At 39.1% G+C, this 19724-nt stretch overlaps 1 protein-coding gene across 1 annotated transcript; it reads left to right on the top strand.

Annotated features, from left to right (window-relative positions):
- Nucleotides 1–3023: 3023 nt before the first annotated feature.
- Nucleotides 3024–18781, top strand: LOC130922325 (myc proto-oncogene protein-like). The gene is made up of 3 exons (XM_057847050.1): nt 3024–3190; nt 9707–10235; nt 16691–18781. Exons 2-3 carry the CDS (start codon nt 9713–9715, stop codon nt 17218–17220), a joined length of 1053 nt encoding a protein of 350 aa, XP_057703033.1. The 5' UTR covers nt 3024–3190; nt 9707–9712; the 3' UTR covers nt 17221–18781.
- Nucleotides 18782–19724: the final 943 nt, after the last annotated feature.

Below are 19724 nucleotides of genomic sequence, written 5' to 3' on the forward strand. Positions count from 1 at the left end.
AAAATTTTCAGTCAAAAAATAAACTAGTAGCCCGTCATTGTTGATGCCAATAATTACTTACACAATGCTCATGGGTGATGAAGCCAATAAAATCAGTCGCACCCAAGCGCCAGCAGAGGGTGACAAAACTCCAAAAAACACAACAAGTACACATTTCACTGTGCTGTCATTTTAATGTTTGAGCTGGGCATGTGCGTTAATTGCGTCAAATACTTTAACGTGATTAATTTAAAAATTTAATTACCGCCCGTCAACGCGATAATTTTGACAGCCCTAATCTTTATTTGTAATGCTGACTTGGGAGCAAGTCAAGTTTGCCCAAGGACACTTCAAAAGTGGAGAATGGAAAGCCAGAATTCAAACCCCTTACCATTTGTTCACTGGAATACCTGTTCTAAAATATGCACCATTCATGCTGCCTCAGCTATTTTCTGGTCATTTACAGCAACACTACGACACTTTTTAGTTTTGGTCGATTTTAGCGACGCTGGTGGACAAAAGCGGTAGTGTTTTGCCTTAAGGAAGACAGCGATTCCAATGAGGACCAGCGCACACCTGCACAGTGTTGTAAAATCATGATCTGCCGGTCGCCTGCAGATGGATTAAACAACATTTCTGTTTCCAGCTGCTGTGTGAAGCAGAGCTGTCCCGACTAGTCAACGTAATCGATAACGTAAATGCGTCGACGAGCACAACATTCCATCGACGTTTAATGAAGGGTTAAAAAAATATATCCGTGGAAAGTTGAGAATGGCGGACGCTCGGTATGCGAGCCAGAGGAAAGCGGCACAAAGCCAAAAAAGCGCACCAGAGTGGCCAAAACATGGACATACACTCGGGCAAATAAGTATTTAGTCAACCACTAATTGTGCAAGTTCTCCCACTTGAAAATATCAGAGGCCTGAAATTGTCAACATGGGTAAACTTCAACCATGAGAGACAGAATGTTGAAAAAAAAAAAAAAAACAGAAAAACACAGTTTGAGTTTTAAAGAATGCATTTGTAAATCATGGTGGAAAATAAGTATTTGGTCATTACCAAAAGTGCATCTCAATACTTTGTTATGTACCCTTTGTTGGCAATAACGGAGGCCAAACGTTTTCTTCACACACTGTTGCTGGTATTTTGGCCCATTCCTCCATGCAGATCTCCTCTAGAGCAGTGATGTTTTGGGGCTGTTACTGGGCAACACGGACTTTCAACTCCCTCCACAGATTTTCTATGGGGTTGAGATCTGGAGACTGGCTAGGCCACTCCAGGACCTTAAAATGCTTATTACAAAACCACTCCTTTGTTGCCCTGGCTGTGTGTTTGGGATCATTGCCATGCTAAAAGACCCAGCCACGTCTCAACTTCAAAGCCCTAGCTGATGGAAGGAGATTTTCACTCAAAATCTCTGGATACATGGCCCCATTAATTCTTTCCTTTGCACAGATCAGTCGTTCTGGTCCCTTTGCAGAAAAACACCCCCAAAGCATGATGTTTCCACCCCCATGCTTCACAGTGGGTATGGTGTTCTTCGGGTGCATTTCAGTATTCTTTCTCCTCCAAACACGAGAACCTGTGTTTATACCAAAAAGTTCTATTTTGGGTTCATCTGACCATAACACATTCTCCCAGTCCTCTTCTGGATCATCCAAATGCTCTCTAGCGAACCGCAGACGGACCTGGACGTGTACTGGCTTCAGCAGGGGGACACGTCTGTCAGTGCAGGATTTGAGTCCCTGCCGGCGTATTGTGCTACTGATAGTAGCCTTTGTTTCTGTGGTCCCAGCTCTCTGTAGGTCATTCACTAGGTCCCCCCGTGTGGTTCTGGGATTTTTGCTCAACGTTCCTGTTATCATTTTGACACCACGGGGTGAGATCTTGCATGGAGCCCCAGATCGAGGGAGATTATCAGTGGTCTTGTATGTCTTTCATTTTCTAATAATTGCTCCCACAGTTGATTTCTTTACACCAAGCGTTTAACCTATTGCAGATTCAGTCTTCCCAGTCTGGTGCAGGCCTACAATTTTGTCTCTGGTGTCCTTCGACAGCTCTTTGGTCTTGGCCATAGTGGAGTTTGGAGTGTGACTGACTGAGGTTGTGGACAGGTGTCTTTTATACAGATAATGAGTTAAAACAGGTGCCATTAATACAGGTAACCAGTGTAGGCTCGTTAGACCTCGTTAATAGAAGTTAGACCTCTTTGACAGCCAGAAATCTTGCTTGTTTGCAGGTGACCAAATACTTATTCCACCATGATTTGCAAATAAATTATTTAAAAATAAAACAATGTGATTTTCTGTTTGTTTTTTTTTCCACATTCTGTCTCTCATGGTTGAGGTTTACCCATGTTGGCAATTGCAGGCCTCTCTAATATTTTCAAGTGGGAGAACTTGCACAATTAGTGGTTGACTAAATACTTATTTGGCCCACTGTATTATGAACTCTATGCGCCAATAAAACCTAATTCAAATCAACAAAACAGAAATATACCCTGGTTACGGCCTTCAAAAATAAAATACTGCTTCTTTTTCAAAATATTAAACTCATTTCCATTGACAGTGCTAGACTTCCAATCCATTTTGACTAGGAGAGTTAAATAAGTCCCTTACCGCTTAGGGGTTATAACAGTTTAGCGTACTTCGTGATATTTTTGACCGAATACGATAATAACAAACGAATTTTGAAACGCACGTGTGCGCGCATGCGCACATACAAACTTGAGAGAACGTAAGACAGGCATTTTCCCGCCATTCATTTCCTGGAATACAAGCCGTTCGCACGTATCCCTCCACCAATTGACACGAGCTAGACCCGATTATTTGTGCAATAAAATAACACATTCGCACCCATTATTGACCTCAAAGCTCAACTAAAAATATATTTATTATATTTCTGAAACCAAACACCACGTAAGTTTACGTTGGGCACCCGCTATAGACGTGTTGGCGTTATTTTTCCTCGCGGCGGGACACAGGTCAGCCATTGCTCTGAGGTGAGCCGAGGTGATGCATGAGAACTGCGGCGTACTCAGTCACGCCTACTTTGTGACGTAGTATCCGGTTTGACTTCCGTACATTACTGCTTTCTTCCGTAAGGAATTATCCATAGAAATGTCTTCGGTTTCGGTTCTGCAGCGTGGATAATAACGCATATATCATCAAACCATTTGTTTAACCCACGCACGGTCTATTTGAACGTGCCGGTAAGAACGCATTCTTTGTTTTCCTTTAATGACATGACAACAACGTGCTTGAGCAGAGCCATCATTAGTAAGCGATGAAATTTTTAATTACGAGCTAAATTTTTGAAGAATAAAGCCACTGTCGTATAATTTGGCGACGTCCGTCTTTGTGTAATGTGACGGAGAGTAGATCGGCATATTTTGGTTTGAAAGAACAACGCCGATCACATTTGTCACATACTCTTTGGTATAGCTTAGCTAATTTGGTACACGTTTCGCCTTCACAAGCTGCTGCATCATTCAAAAACAGTCACTCTTTGCTCGTAAACATTGGAAAATGCACAGATTTTAAACCATCTGTTGAATTGCTCACATATGGGTCACTTTCTATCAAATGGGTGCTTTTTTTTGGTACCACGTGTCAGAGAGAACATCGGCATTCGTCTGACTCTTTAAAAAACAATTTTAAAGACTCCGTGTGCAAAACATTCATTGACAAAAACAAAACAAAACGGTATTTTAATAAACTGATTAGTGGGGGGCATAACGTTTTTTTTGTGGGGGGGGGGGGGGGGGGCGGCACACTTCTTCAACGTAAATTTAGCCTGAACAGTGGCGTTATTACCCGTACATTACTACATCAGTGCAAGGCAAGGCAAATTTATTTATAAAGCACAATTCAACACAAGGCGATTAAAAGTGCTTTACATCACATGAAGATCATAAAAATCACATTTAAATCCAGGGCCGGCCCAACCTATATGCAGGCTATGCAGCTGCTCAGGGCCCCTGACCACTAGGGGGCCCCCAATCTGGCAATTGTTTAATTTATATTCTATTTTGTTTACTACAGTTTGCTTTATTTGACTTTTGTGAGTTTTGATACTTCATTACAAGCCTAAAAAAAATAAAAGTTCTTCCTTAACTTCTTTCTTTCCTCTTTTAGAAAAAGGTTTGGCGCGATCTACTGTAAGTACTAACAATCATTTGGGGTGAGAAGTTTGAAGTGCAACAAAATCTGATTAATATACAAAATATGGACGTATGGCTTGGATTGCATGTATGGGTTTCACAGTGCACTGTGACGAAATGGTGGGCCAAAAATATGGGCCCCTTTGCAATATTTTGCTTAGGGCCCCCAAATGGCCTGGGCCGGTCCTGTTTAAATCAATACAACGTAAAAACCAAGACAATCAAAATCGGAAATAAAATTATACATAAAAATCGCATTTAATCACAAATAGAATAAAAAAATAAAAATAAAACAAAAACTACTACAACTAATAATAATTGAAATCAGCAATGGAGATAAGCACAAGAGGAATAGAAAGCAAATAGATTGAAATATATTGACAGTTATGGATATGCAGTGCTAAACAAAAGCGTTTTTAGCCCTGATTTAAAAGAGCTAACAGTTTGAGCATACTTCAGACGTTCAGGTAACTTGTTCCAGAGGTGAGGAGCATAATAACTAAATGCTGCCTCACCCTGCTTGGTTCTTGGAACATGCAGAAGACCGGTTCCAGACAACCTTAGGGGTCTAGATGTCTCATAGGAATCTAACAAATCAAGCATGTATTTTGGTCCAAGGCCATTAAGTGTTTTGTAGACGATCAGTAGTATTTTATAGTCTGTCCTTTGACTCACTGGAAGCCAGTGCAGCGATTTCAAAACCGGTGTAATGTGGTCCAGCTTCCTTGGATTTGTGAGGACTCTGGCTGCAGCATTCTGTACTAGCTGCAGCTTCCTGACTGATTTTTTTATCAAGACCCGTAAATATACCGTTGCAGTAGTCCAATCTGCTGAAAATGAATGCATGCATAAGTTTTTCCATGTCTTGTTGAGTCAGAAGCCCCTTAATTCTGGTTATATTTTTTAGGTGGTAATAAGCAGATTTATTGACTGACTTTAGATGGTTATCAAATTTTAGGTCTTAGTCAATAATTACGCCAAGGTTTCTGACTTGATTTGTAGCTGTAAGTGACATTGTGCTAAGTTGCCTGCTTATCTTTGACCTTTCCTTTTTTGGCCCAAAAATGATCACCTCTGTTTTCTCCACATTTAACTGGAGAAAATTCTGGCACAGCCATTCATTGATTTGATGAATGCATTTACTCGGGGAGACTAAGGGACTATAATCATGTGGGGACACAGAAATGTACAGTTGTGTGTCATCTGCATAGGCGTGATAGGAGATGTAGTACTGTTCCATTATCTGAGCTAAGGGAAGCATATAGATGTTAAATAAGAGTGGTCCAACAATTGACCTTTGAGGGACTCCACACGTGAATTTGGTTCGTTCTGACTGATGGTTTCCGACTGACACAAAGAAATCCCTACCATGTAAATAGGATGTGAACCACTGAATTTTCAGTGCACTGAAATATTCACTGAAGTCACAAGTGGTAGTTCATTGTAAAATCTATAAGACAAACGAAAACATACCTGTCAACCATAGGCGGAGTTTGACTTTTGGGGCAGGGGGGGCACAACATGTTAATGACCCCGAAACAGTGTCAGCAATAAAATTAACTTACAAGAATATTTATAATAATAAGTTGAAAATAAGCGTTATTTTCTTCCTCATCGTTCTTGAGGGGAATTCTAAATCAGGCTGCTGGCAGGACTGCTATACTTTTCGCCAAGATCATCATCATCCATTGAATATGGTACGCCCGCCGGTGTCGTGCCAATGTAGTTACCTCAGTCAAAAATTATGTCCCCTGGGCGGAGCTATATGGAGGTAGATTTGTGTCTTCATTATTCGATTAGAAAAAAAAGTTGCTTCAATCAAAATATATATTTTCATTGAAAAAAAGTCACTTCAATCAAAAAAAAATGTGCTTGAATGTAAAAATAAATTTGAAACAAAAAAAATGCATTTGAAAGCTATTTTTATTTGATTTTTTTTTTCATTGAAGTAAAAAAAATTTTTTGATTGAAGCAACTTTTTGGATTGAAGTAATGTAGTTTTAAATTTGGGCCACATTTTGCCTAGGACATTTGTGTCTTTATCATTAAATTAAAAAAAAAAACAAACAAGTTGCTTTAAAACAACAACAAAAATGTTTCAAAAGAAAAATCACTTCAATCAAAAAAAAAAAAAAAAAAAAAATATATATATATACAGTACTGTGCAAAAGTTTTAGGCAGGACACCTGCCTAAAACTTTTGCACAGTACTCTATATTTTTATTATATTATGTATATACAGGATATACCAGTGACGTGCGGTGAGGTTCATGGTTGGTGAGGCACTGATTCCTTTAGTGTCAGATTTCCAAATATATAAACCAAAAACGGTAGCTTATTCAATTGGCTACTGGTTATTTCATATCTCATCAGCATTCTTCACAAAACACGCACACACGGTACATATTATCGATACGTAAAAGTAAGAAAATAACATGCATTTGCCCCACACCCTCAATGTGTTGGTCGTCGCAATTCTATAATTCATGCAACATAAATGAGAGTAAAGAGTGGTGTACAAAGCCACAGAATTCAATTCTGACCTTTAGTGAAATATTCAGTTGTTTTTAAAACTTTTAATTCTGATACTTTAATCAATTTATTACAGATTGCTAAACAAAAAGTGTGAAAAGAAAAACAAAGAATATTTTATTTAAGACCAAAATTTAGTTTTTAAATATTCTATTGTATTTTTCTTGGTCTAAGCTTTTTTTAGATAAGATTGAAATGAAAACTGTTTGTGCTCTTGCCCCTGTCCTTCATCACAAAAACCGGCATTACTTTGGAAGGGCATAGGTTTGGTATCAACATTCATAGGGACGATATAACAGCATAACCTGCATGTAGGTACACTTTTTTGCTGGGGACGGGACATTAATTAGACCAAACAGATTGGATGCAGGGGGCAAAGGGCCACATTTCTCATGTATATGAACCTAATTAATTAATAGGCAAAATGATCAATGCAAAATAAATCCTTATCTTCTGATAATAACTTTTACATGCATTGGTTCAGATGATACACTGTTCGATTCAAATCTTTGTTTTCAAAAAATACTAAAGAAACATTTTGAAAACTTCCTGAATAAATGTCTGGTTTTTATTAGCAAACATAAACATAATGAAAATAATTCACTTAATAATGGTAGGGTCAATTCTATCCTTACAACAAATGGAACTATTGAAAGATCTAAATTCTCTATATAACTGAACATTATATCATGCAAAAAAGGTAAGGTTGCTTAAAAGTTGGTGGGGACAATTTTAGCATCCTGAAAAGTTGGTAGTGTTATGTCCCTACCGTCCCTATGCAAACCTACGCCCTTTTTGTAAAAGTCCTCCTTATTTTCCTTTACTTTAAAAAAAAAAAATCTCTCCGCCTCAATGGAGAGGATTGCTTCAATTAGATCGTTCTGTGTTCTATTTGACAAGCCAGAAAACACAGTGGATGTGTCCAAAAGTCTAGCTAACCTTTCATCTTTCTCAGCAAAACCATGTAATCGTTCTACATATATGCCACGTTTAGAAGAGCTTACGCGCTCATCGTTACCACGAAATGTTAACTCCTGTTTAGCTAGGATGCAGGTTGCATTAATGAGGTCTTTCAAACTCTTTTCTTTACCTTGGGCGTTGTGGATGCTACCGTTGAGCTTCCGCTATTCGTCAAAGCCAAATCGATCCTTGAGCTTCCAAAAGTTTTTAAAGCAATCAGGCTTTGAATGTGAGTGGTCGAGCTCTCATGTTTGCTGAGGCTTCGTCGTAGTTTTTTAATGTCACAATATCTCGTGTTAGTCCAGACATTGGCACAAGTTGAGAAGAAAAGGCAGGGAAAGCAGCAAAGGCGATTTTTCGAAGGACAGCCACATAGCCAGTCTTTTCGGGTGTAGCAGTCCGTTTGAAAAGCGCGAGTTATCTTCTGTCCCGTAGTTTGAAGCAAACCTTCTAGCTCCGGTGTTGTGTTAACCGCGTCCACATTTAACGGAAAGTCCAGTTTCACGTACGCCCCCTTGCAGTGCGGCAGAGTACTATCTGCCGCAGCATGTGCCTTTTCACTGCGGTTTTATGTCCCATCAGCAAAACTAAATATGTCGCTAACAAACATTAAACTTTAAGGGATAAAGACATTAGCCAGAATGTGGAAAATTAGGTCAAATAAACGTATCTGGAAACATTATAACTGCGACATGCAGATGTACGGCAACCAGCACGCTCCAATTCCATGTATCAACCAAGTTTGTTATGGATTGCGCAATCAGAGGTGAGGCTTTACTCGTTGCTGCCGCACCTCTCGTTTCATTTCTTTATTTGAACAGGAAATAGGCAAATTCAGCGATTTTGACTATAAAAAATGTTTGAAATGAGTCATACATAAAGAGCAATGGACAAATATTCATGTAAATTTGATGCTATAATTATTTTTTTGTCATGATGACAGGTGAGGCTCTGCCTCACCTGCCTCCCCTGACCGCACGTCACTGGGATATACTGTATGTATATATTTTCCCCAAGTAGAAGCTTCCATGATCCTAATAAATTTAATGATTAAAAAATATATATATAATCATAGAAAAAAAGTTTTTGAAAGCGAAAAAATATTTGAGATTCAGAAATTTGCATTTGAGCACTTAATTTTTCATTGAAACTGTTATTTGATTGAAGCAATCCTGTTTGTGTTTGGGTAATATTATGGGTAGGACATTTGTGTCTAAATCGTTCAATCCCAAAAAAGTAAAAAAAAAAAAAAAAAAAAAAAATATATATATATATATATATATATATATATATTATATTCAATCAAAGAAAAAAATCATTTGCAAAAATAAAATTGCCCTTCCCTAATATATAAATATATATATATATATATATATATATGTATTTTGAAAATATATTTTTTTATTTGAAATATATATTTTATTAATTGAAGTGTAACTTTTTTTGGAGAGCAAAAAGTTTTGAACTCATTTTTTACTTGAAGTACTACAAGTTTTGAACACATTTTTTTTGAAGTAGAAAAAGTTTTAAATGAATCATTTTGACACAAAAATCCAACGTCGCCGCTACTTCCGACATGTTTGAGTGGCAGGTGACTACGCCAATGGCATAAAAGCATGATGAAGCAAGAATAATGGCCATCAGGGCTCCAGCCAGCCATCGGACTCTGCTCGAGTCCAAGCCGAAAATAGCGCACCGGTACGGGGGTGTGACATCGGGATCGCGACGGTACGGTGCCCTGTCGCCGCACAATGGTGGGACCCCGACACGGCGACCCACCGAAGGGGTTATCTCTGGCATCATGCGGGCGTAGTTTTTAGCAACGTCGGAGTAGTTTGTAGCGGTTGTCGGCTGCGTTATGGTATTTTTTTAAATTGCTTCTTCTGCGCAAGTAGTCCGGGCAAAACGTGATGCTTAGAGCTGTCAAAATTAAACGATTCCTGGAAGTGAATAGAATTACTCAGACCAGTTTTTAAACTGGAGTTGCTCGAGTATTCGTTTCAGCTCTGCAAAGTATTCTAAAAATGACTAAAGTAGCATTATGTGGAGTTATCACAGCTTTTTGTCACTGCAGGAGACCATGTTTATTTTGGAAAAAGACATGGAGCATCTCCCGCAAGCCTACTCTTACTTTGACGACGAAGAGTTCTGCCAAAGTTTGCTGAAGGATCTGCAATCGTTCACCTCTCTCCCCGAGTCTCCCTCCATCAAGACGGGCCTCCCCAAGGGCGACCGGCTGAGTTTCGTGTCAGACGTCCTCTTACAAGACGACGACATGCAGCTCAGCTGGAACTGCAGCATCGTTCAATCAGATGATGACGATTATGACGACGACGGCGATGATGATGACAGCGGGAGTCTCGGCTCCTCTTCCTCCTCTGAGGAGGAGGACGACGACAAAGAGAGCCGTGAGGAGAGCACTTTGCGTAACCCGGGCTCGGAGGAGAAGACGGCACCGTCTGCGTCAGACGACGTTGACGCCAACGTCTCCGAGGAGCCTGCTGGTTCTACACAGAACCGCCATGACGTGACGGAGAGCCAGGAGACTGACGAATTCACGTCCGACTACTACTCCACTGGAGACGAGTCGTCCAACCAATCTGGTGAGATCAACACACCATTTGTTTACCTGCTTATTAGGGGTGTGACAAAATATCGAAATGGTGATCAGGCATGAAAATGACTCATCTTATGGCAAAATTCGCCATTTTGAAGTCAAAAAGGGTGACTTACAGTTGTGGTCAAACGTTTACATACACTTGTGAAGAACATAATGTCATGGCTCTCTTGAGTTTCCAGTTATTTCTAGAACTCTTGATTTTTCTCCGTTAGAGTGACTGGAACAGATACTTCTTTGTCACAAAAAACATTCATGAAGTTTGGTTCTTTTATGACTTTATTATGGGTTAACAGAAAAAGTGATCAAATCTGCTGGGGGGGGGGGGGGGGGCATGAATGGTTATGTAAATTTATCAATATTATTATTTATGGTGGGATTGTGGGGGCACTGGGGACACTTTACCTTTATATTGCTCTGCACCAAGCACTTTAATGGAAACTAACCCATAGTATTATTGTTGGAACTCCAATCTGAATTTCGTTGTTATCTTGACAATGACAAATAAACTCTGAATCTGGGTCAAAAATATACATAAATGGATCTGAAAAAGCGAATCATTGACTTGAACGAGTCAGGAAAGTCACTTGGAGCCATTTCAAAGCAGATGCAGGTCCCAAGAGCAACAGTGCAAACAATTGTTTGTAAGTATAAAGTGCATGGCACTGTTTTGTCACTGCCACGATCAGGAAGAAAACGCAAGCTATCACCTGCTGCTGAGAGAAAATTGGTCAGGAGGGTGAAAATTCAACCGAGAATCACCAAAAAGCAGATCTGCCAAGAATTAGAAGCTGCTGGAACACAGGTGTCAGTGTCCACAGTCAAGCGGGTTTTGCATCTCCATGGACTGAGAGGCTGCCGTGCAAGAAGGAAGCCCTTGCTCCAAAAGCGGCACCTTTAGGCTCGACTGAAGTTCGCTGCTGATCACATGGACAAAGATAAGACCTTCTGGAGGAAAGTTCTGTGGTCAGACGAAACAAAAATCGAGCTGTTTGGCCACAATGCCCAGCAATATGTTTGGAGGAGAAAAGGTGAGGCCTTTAACCCCAAGTACACCACGCCTACCGTCAAGCACGGTGGTGGTAGTATTATGCGGTGGGGCTGTTTTGCTTCCAATGGAACTGGTGCTTTACAGAGAGTAAATGGGATAATGAAGAAGGAGGATTACCTTCAAATTCTTCAAGATAACCTAACGTCATCAGCCCGAAGATTGGGTCTTGGGCGCAGTTGGGTGTTCCAACAGGACAATGACCCCAAACACACATCAAAAGTGGTAATGGAATGGCTAAATCAGGCTAGAATTAAGGTTTTCGAATGGCCTTCCCAAAGTCCTGACTTAAACCCCTTTGAGAACTTGTGGACAATCCTGAAGAAACAAGTCCATGTCAGAAAGCCATCAAATTTAACTGAACTGCACCAATTCTGTTAAGAGGGGTGGTCAAAGATTCAACCAGAAGCTTGTGGATGGCTACCAAAAGCGCCTAATTGAAGTGAAAATGGCCAAGGGACATGTTACCAAATATTAGCGCTGCTGTATGTATATTTTTGACCCAGCAGATTTGATCACTTTTTTCTGTTCACCCATAATAAAGTCATAAAAGAAACAAACTTCATGAATGTTTTTTGTGACAAAGAAGTATCTGTTCCAATCACTCTATCAGAAAAAAAATCAGAGCTGTAGAAATAACTGGAAACTCAAGAGAGCCATGACATAATGTTCTTCACAAGTGTATGTAAACTTTTGACCACAATTGTATGTACAACAAAAGAAAAATTGGCTAACTTACATAGCAGAAGTCCGCTAGCTTAAATGCTATAAAATGCTAACTTTTTTTTTACAACGCTCTTAACAAATGGCTCAGACACATATTCTCACAAAAATGGCTAAATATACCTTTAAAACTAAATTACGAATGCATTCAAAAAAAAATCATTAGCTCAAACAAAAACTTAGCTTATGCTTGTCTTAACAGGGAGCAGATGGATTCAGCCATGTGAAATGAGGTAGACTAGAGGGCCATGTATCCACCCAACTCAATAAAAATTAAATGCAAACACTTTCAAAACAAACCATTACAACGCCACTTTAAACGAATTCTCAAAGCAGCAAAATTTAATTTGAATCTTTTTTCTAATCGAATACTTGTTGCAGCACTAATTCGAAGCCAGAACATTCGCAGTCATTCTGTCCGGTTTTCGGGGCATTTACTGCACTTGCTGTTCTGTAACTCAAAAAAAAAAAAAAAAAAAAAAAAAAAAAAAAAAAAGGACACATAAAATACCCCAAAATCAACAGGATGTAACTGAAAATCAACAGTTACATCACCTTAAATGGCCCAAAATTACCTCATTGCCTGGCATTTGGCTGCCAATGACCGTTGAAACGGATTGGACATCTACTAGTGATAAACTCATTCAGATTCACAGCAGAAACTTGTTTTTCTATTTATTAGTTGTTTGTAGAATATCCTAGAATGATTTCCTGACCAATGTTTCGAGAATCGTTGTATCGCCATATCGTCATCTTGAGCTTTGTATCGCAAATTGTATCATATCGTGAGGTAACAAGAGGTTCCCACTCCTACTGCTTATAAAGTCATCTAAATATTCTTAGCTAGTGTTAAGTAAGCGCATACACGTTATTGTGCGTTTCGTTAACTAGAAAAAGTTCATAAACTTGATTATTAACCACTCGAGATGTGACAAAATATCAAAATGGCGATATATCCTGGAGGGCTGCAGCTATCTACTATTTAAGTAAGCGATTAATCTTTCGGTTAGTTAGTTCGAATAATCAAGTAATCGGATTACTAACATTTAATGCGGTGCAGAATACATTTTTGGAGATGTAAAACAAAGAAACAAGTGTATGCCTGCAATATCATTTATTTTGGCTAGCTAAAATTGTACTTGTAATTAAATGTGAATACAAAATAAAAGTGTTTCTTCAAACGATGCAATAAATGTATTTAAAACTACATTAAAATAATTGAGCCTAACCTCAAACGGTATAATAATATATGCAGATCGAAGTACAGCAAAAGAACAATCTGCTAACTTGCATAGCAAACGTCTGCTTGCCTAAGTGCTATAAGATGCTACTTTTTTTTTTTTTTTTTTTTTTACAGTGCTCTTAAATTGTTCCGACACATATTACCACAAAAAACTGCTAAATATACAGTGGTCGAAAAGTATCTTAAACTTTTGAAATTTCCCACATTTCTGCTTAAAATTACCATCAAATATGATCTTTGTCAAAATCACACAGATGAAAAACAGTACCTGCTTTAACTAAAACCACCCAAACATTTATAGGTTTTCATATTTTAATGACGATAGCATGCAGACAATGACATAAGGGGGGGGAAATAAATAAGTGAACCCTCTGCCTCAGGAAACTTAAAGAGCCACTGAAACCAATTTTTACCAAACAATTTAAGTCAGGTGTGTGCCCAATCACTGATGAGTGGTTTAAAGCTGCCCTGCCCACTGTAAAACACACACCTGGTATGAAATGTCTGATGTGCCCCACGGCTCAGTGAGAAGAGTCTAAGACCTGTGATCAAGGATTGTTGATTTGTATAAAGCTGGGAAAAGGTACAAAACCATCTAAAAGTCTGGATGTTCATCAATCGACAGTCAGAAAAGTTGTCTACAAATGGAGAGAGTTTGGCACTGTTGCTTCTCTCCCAAGGAGTGCTCGTCCACCAAAGATAACGCCAAGAGTTCAGCGCAGAATACTCAGAGAGGTAAAAAAAAAAAAAAAAAAACCTAGAGTGTCTGCTAAAGACTTCAGAAATCACTGGCACAGTCTAATATCGCTGTGCACACATTAACTATTATGTAAAACTGTGGCCAAGAATGGTGTTCATGGGACGACTCCACAGAGGAAGCCACTGCTGTCTAAAAAAAACATTATTGCTCGTTTAATGTTCACAAAAAGGCACTTGGACTCTCCACGTAAGTTTTGGCAAAAGATTTTGTGCACTGATGAAACCAAAGTTGAATTGTTTGGGAGTAACACACAATGTCATGTGTGGAGGAAAAATGGAACAGCTCACCAACATCAACACCTCATCCCCACCGTGAAGCATGGTGGCGGGAGCGTCATGATTTGGGGCTGCTTTGCTACCTCAGGGCCTGGACAACTTGCAATCATTAATGGAAGAATGAATTCAAAAGTTTGTCAGGATGTTTTGCAGGTAAACCTGATGTCATCTGTCAGACAGTTGAAGCTAAAAAGAGGATGGATGCTGCAACAAGACAATGATCCAAAACACAGAAGTAAATCAACTTCAGAATGGTTTCAGAACAACAAAATACACGTTCTGGAGTAGCCAAATCAAAGTCAAGACTTGAACCCCATTGAGATGCTGTGGCATGACCTAAAGACAGCGATTCGTGCCAGAGATCCCAGGAATCTGTCTGAACTGCAGCGGTTTTGTAGAGAGGAATGGGCCAAGATTAGTCCTGATCGATGTGCCAGACTGATCTGCAGCTACAGGAAGCGTCTGGTTGAAGTTATTGCTGCTAAGGGGGAGGGGGGGGGCACAAAATATTAAGTGTGATGGTTCACTTATTGTTTGCATACTATCCTGTTTGAAATATAAAAACCTATAAATGTTTGGCTGGTTTTAGTCAAAGCGGACAGTTTTTTTCATCTGTGTGATTTTGACAAAGATCAGATCACATTTGTTGATTTAATGCAGAAATTCCAAAAGGTTCAGATACTTTTTCATACCACTGTACCTCTAAACTAAATTACGATTGCATAAACAAACTTGTTAGTAGAGCTGGGAATCTTTGGGCACCTAACGATTCGATTACGATGCAGAGGCTCAGATTCAATTATAAAACGATTATTGATGTACCCCCCTCCTTTTTTTTTGTTTTGTACATTAGTTCCAAAATTGTTCAAACACCCTCTCAGGCTAAACAAAACTACTATTTCAGTATCAAGTTAACATATAACAGTAAACAAATATACAAAAATAACAGTAAATAAAAAACTCCAGTCCCCATTCTGTACTAGCAGCTTTAAACTACATTCAATTAAATTAATGTTGTGAATCAACTGTTAGTTGTTAAAATTGCTCCCATTATTCCGTAATTTCCCTTCTGTCTACTTTTGTCAAAGTTTTAACACTATTTCATCATTGAAAGATAGATTCAAGGCTGGATTGACGTCCTCGCTGCTACCCCCGTCTCATCTGACCAGAGGGACCTCTTCTTGCTCCTTTACTCCACTGTATTTTTACGGACTACAATTTCGCTTGCTAATTTCCATTAGCCGTTCTGGGGTTCCTGTCTATCCGTCCTGGGAGTGGATCTCTCCTGACTGTGGTACTCCCCAAGGTTTCTCATTTTTCTCCCAATTGACTCTGGAGTTTTGGGAGTTTTTCCTTGCCGGCATGGAGGGTCTTAAGGATAGGGGATACCCAGGACTTGAACTGTATCTATTCATCTTTGTTGCTTCATTTCTAATTGTGTATCATATTGCCTCTGTAAAGCCCTTTGAGACCTCTGTTGTGATTGAGGGCTATACAAATTGAATTGAATTGAAGACAAGATTCTGCCGATTTAGGAGTGTTTTAGATAAAAAGTTAATTAGGTTCGCTACAACAGAGCCTTCTAGAGAGGTCTACTGCTTTAAGATGGCGGCTGTTTACTTATGCCGGAAAGTGTCATTTCGCATCTCTGTTCAATAATACATGGTCTAACACAGACGTCATGTGTCAATTTGCATCTAGTTCTACATATATATGATATCTACTGTAGCCGTATGTTTGTAGCAACTAGCAACTGGGCGTTTTTTGTAGCGGCTGTCAGCCGCAGTCAGGTATGATTGTTTTTTTTTTTATCTAGCGGCATGAGTTGAACATGATTTTTACTCTAGGTCTGTTCCTCATTGCGTCCCAAAGACCGCGCTGACTGTGTTTTACTTCCGCTTTACCTGGTATAATTCAATAATCGAAATTTGGATATTTGTGAATCGTTCTCGAATCTTCCACGGCCAATCGCGAAGAATCGGAAATTTTGCACGCCTCTACTTGTTGGGGGAAAAAAAAAAAAAAACTAAAAATAATATGTTGGTGTTAACAGGGAGCAACCGGATTCAACCATGCTAGGCGAATTATGTCATTCACTGTTGCCACTAGAGGGCAGTGTAGCCACCCAATTCAATAAAACTAAATGTAACACTTTCGAAACAAATCAATGAAATGCTATTCAAATTACACGAATTATCGAAGCAGTTTGTCGCTTTTTTATATTACTCAGTTTAATTGATTAATTGTTGCAGCACTATTTAACACGCACGTGTGCCAAGAGTATATTATTGCATATCGCGACAGGCTTACTATGTGCTTCTTCTGGTTGTCAATTTTACTTTTACACATATTTTATTTGTATGCGTGATTAAGGACTTTTGTTGTGTCGCAGAAGAGGAGATTGACGTGGTGACGGTGAAGCACGAGCCCGTCGGCCAGCAGCTGATGAACGAGGAAAAGGAGGAGCTCGTCGGCCAACAGCTGATAGACGAGGAGGAGTTGGCGGAGCATCATGCTCGTGTCAGTCACATCTTTGAGATTGAACAGAAGCACAACTACGCCGCACGGCCTCTGTGTTCCCCGCCGACTTCCGGGTTAAAAAAGTGGTCACACGTCCACAAGGCGTGGATCACTGTTGACACCGAAGAAGAGGAGAAGGAGCGGCGTCAGACACACAACGTGCTGGAAAAGAAGCGACGGAAAATGATGACAAAGTGCTTCGGTCGTCTACGCGATACCATGCCAGAGTTGTACAGAAATGACAAGGCGCCCAAAATTCTCATCCTGGAGCGGGCCAGAGACTTTATCCGTGACCTGGAGGCGCAAGCCTACCGGCTGGGGACTGAGGAAAACACGCTGCGAGCCAGGCAGGAGGTGCTCAAAGGGCGCCTAAAGCATATCAAAAAGACGATTGGCTGGTGAAAAGCGAAGGAGAAACTTTTGCACTTGTCAATGCGCTAAGAGGACTGCTCAGGTTGACAAGTGACATCCTGGTGGTGAAATGTTGGCCTACTTACCGATGTTTAAACAGACTACTGTGTTAGTAAGTTTTGTTTTTGTTTAGGTACTCTTTCACAGAGGAAGTTTTTTTGTTCAGACCAAAGTTTTTCGTCCCCGTAAAGAAAGGAGTACTATATAAGAAGGTTCCTAGAGAGGATGGTTACTCATAAGGAGAGTTAACTTTTCCGAAGTCGGTTCTTGAATTTTTATTGCCTGAGACTCTGTGGATTAAAGTAAAAAAAAAAAAAAAAATTTTTTTTTTGTTTTTATTAACATTGCCGGGGCATAGACTTCATAATTATATTGACAGGACACGGGGCCAATTAATAAGGGGCCTGCATTGTTGGTATGGCCATCAGAGCTGACCTAGTGGAATCACTAAGGCTAGGTTCATACTAGGGTTGTTCCGATCATGTTTTTTTACTCCCGATCCGATCGTTTTAGTTTGAGTATCTGCCGATTCCGATATTTCCCGATACGATTGCTTTTTTTTTGTTTTGCTCCCGATTCAATTCCAATCATTCCCGGTAATTTTTCCCGATCATATAGATTTTGGCAGTGCATTAAGAAAAAAATGAATAAAACTTGTACGAATATATACATTCAACATACCGTACATAAGTACTAGAGGCGTGCAAAATTTTCGATTCTTAGATTATTCGCGATTCGGCCGTGGAAGATTCGAGAACGATTCACAAACATCCAAATTCCGATTATTGAATTATACCAGGTAAAGCGGAAATAAAACTCAGTCAGCGCGGTCTTCGGGACGCAATGAGGAACGGACCGAAAGTAAATATCATGTGCAGCTAATGCCGCTAGGTAAAAAAAAAAAAACAATAATACCTGACTGCGGCAGTCAGCCGCGACAAACAGCGTCCAGTTGCAACTTGCTACAAACATACGGCTATGGTAGATATCACATATATCTAGACTAGATGTGAAATGACACTTTCCCGCGCTAGTAAACAGGCGCCATCTTAAAGCAGTACACTTCTGTAGAAGACTCTGTTGTAATGATCTAATGATAATATAATATATAAATAAATAAATTAGGGCTGTCAAAATTATCGCGTTAACGGGCGTTAATTTTTTAATCACGTTAAAATATTTGACGCAATTAACGCAGATGCCCCGCTCAGACAGATTTAAATGACAGTTCAGTGAAACGCTCACTTGTGTTTTATGGAGTTTTGCCGCCCTCTGCTGGCGCTTGGGTGCGACTGATTTTATAGGCTTCAGCACCCATGACATCAACAATGGCGGGCTACTAGTTTATTTTTTGATTGAAAATTTTACAAATTTTATTAAAACGAAAACATTAAGAGGGGTTTTAATATAAAACATCTATAACTTGTACTAACATTTTTCTTTTAAGAACTACAAGTCTTTCTATCCATGGATCGCTTTAACAGAATGTTAATAATGTTAATGCCATCTTGTTGATTTATTGTTATAATAAACACAGTCCTTATGTACTGTATGTTGAATGTATATATCCATCTTGTGTCTTTCCATTCCAACAATAATTTACAGAAAAATGGCATATTTTATAGATGGTTTGCATTGCGATTAATTCATTTTTAAGCTGTAATTAACTCGATTAAAAATTTTAATCGTTTGACAGCCCTAAAATAAATATATGTAATATATGAATATATATATAAAATAGTTTTAAAATTTTCACGTGTCGAAAGTAGACATGAGGGAAATTATGGAATAACGGGCGCAATTTTAACAACTTTAACGGTTGATTCACAACATTAATTGAATGTAGTTTAAAGCTGCTGATATAGAATGGGGACTTGAGTATTTTATTTACTGTTTTTAACCGGTAACTTGATACTAAAATAGTAGTTTGGTTTATTTAGCCTGAGAGGATTTTTGAACAATTTTGGAACAAATATACAAAACATTAAAAAATAATAATAATAAATTAAAAAAAGGGGGGGCATCAATAATCGATTTATAATCAAATCGGAGTCACTGAATCGTAATCGAATTGTTAGGTGCCCAAAGATTCCCACCTCTAATAAGTACTGTATCTGTTTATTATGACAATAAATCCTCAAGATGGCATTTACATTATTAACATTCTTTCTGTGAGAGGGATCCACGGATAGAAAGACTTGTAATTCTTAGAGGATAAATGTGACTTTGTTTATTGTGACTAAATATTGCCATCTAGTGGATTTTTATGAGCTTTCAGTAAATGATACTGCTGCCATTTAACTTCTGCCCAAATGCATGATGGGAAGTGCAACCATGACTGTGCGTTGGGAAATAACATAGGGGGTTAAGAAAAAGATCGACTACTACCTTTCTTCCCCACATTGCTTCCCACAATATTTCTAATCATTGAGAGAGGGACTGTAAGATTTTAGCCAACAAAAAAAGGCTTCAAAGGCTGTCAAAATTCTCACTAC

This window comes from Corythoichthys intestinalis, chromosome 9, assembly GCF_030265065.1.
Source record: "Corythoichthys intestinalis isolate RoL2023-P3 chromosome 9, ASM3026506v1, whole genome shotgun sequence".
NCBI classification, from domain to species: domain Eukaryota; kingdom Metazoa; phylum Chordata; class Actinopteri; order Syngnathiformes; family Syngnathidae; genus Corythoichthys; species Corythoichthys intestinalis.

Excerpts from the sequence above, each read along its gene's own strand:
- LOC130922325 (XM_057847050.1), top strand. The coding sequence starts at position 9,713 with ATGTTTATTTTGGAAAAAGACATGGAGCATCTCCCGCAAGCCTACTCT. Across the intron at positions 10,236-16,690 it reads CGAGTCGTCCAACCAATCTG|AAGAGGAGATTGACGTGGTG; the intron begins GTGAGATCAACA and ends GTTGTGTCGCAG.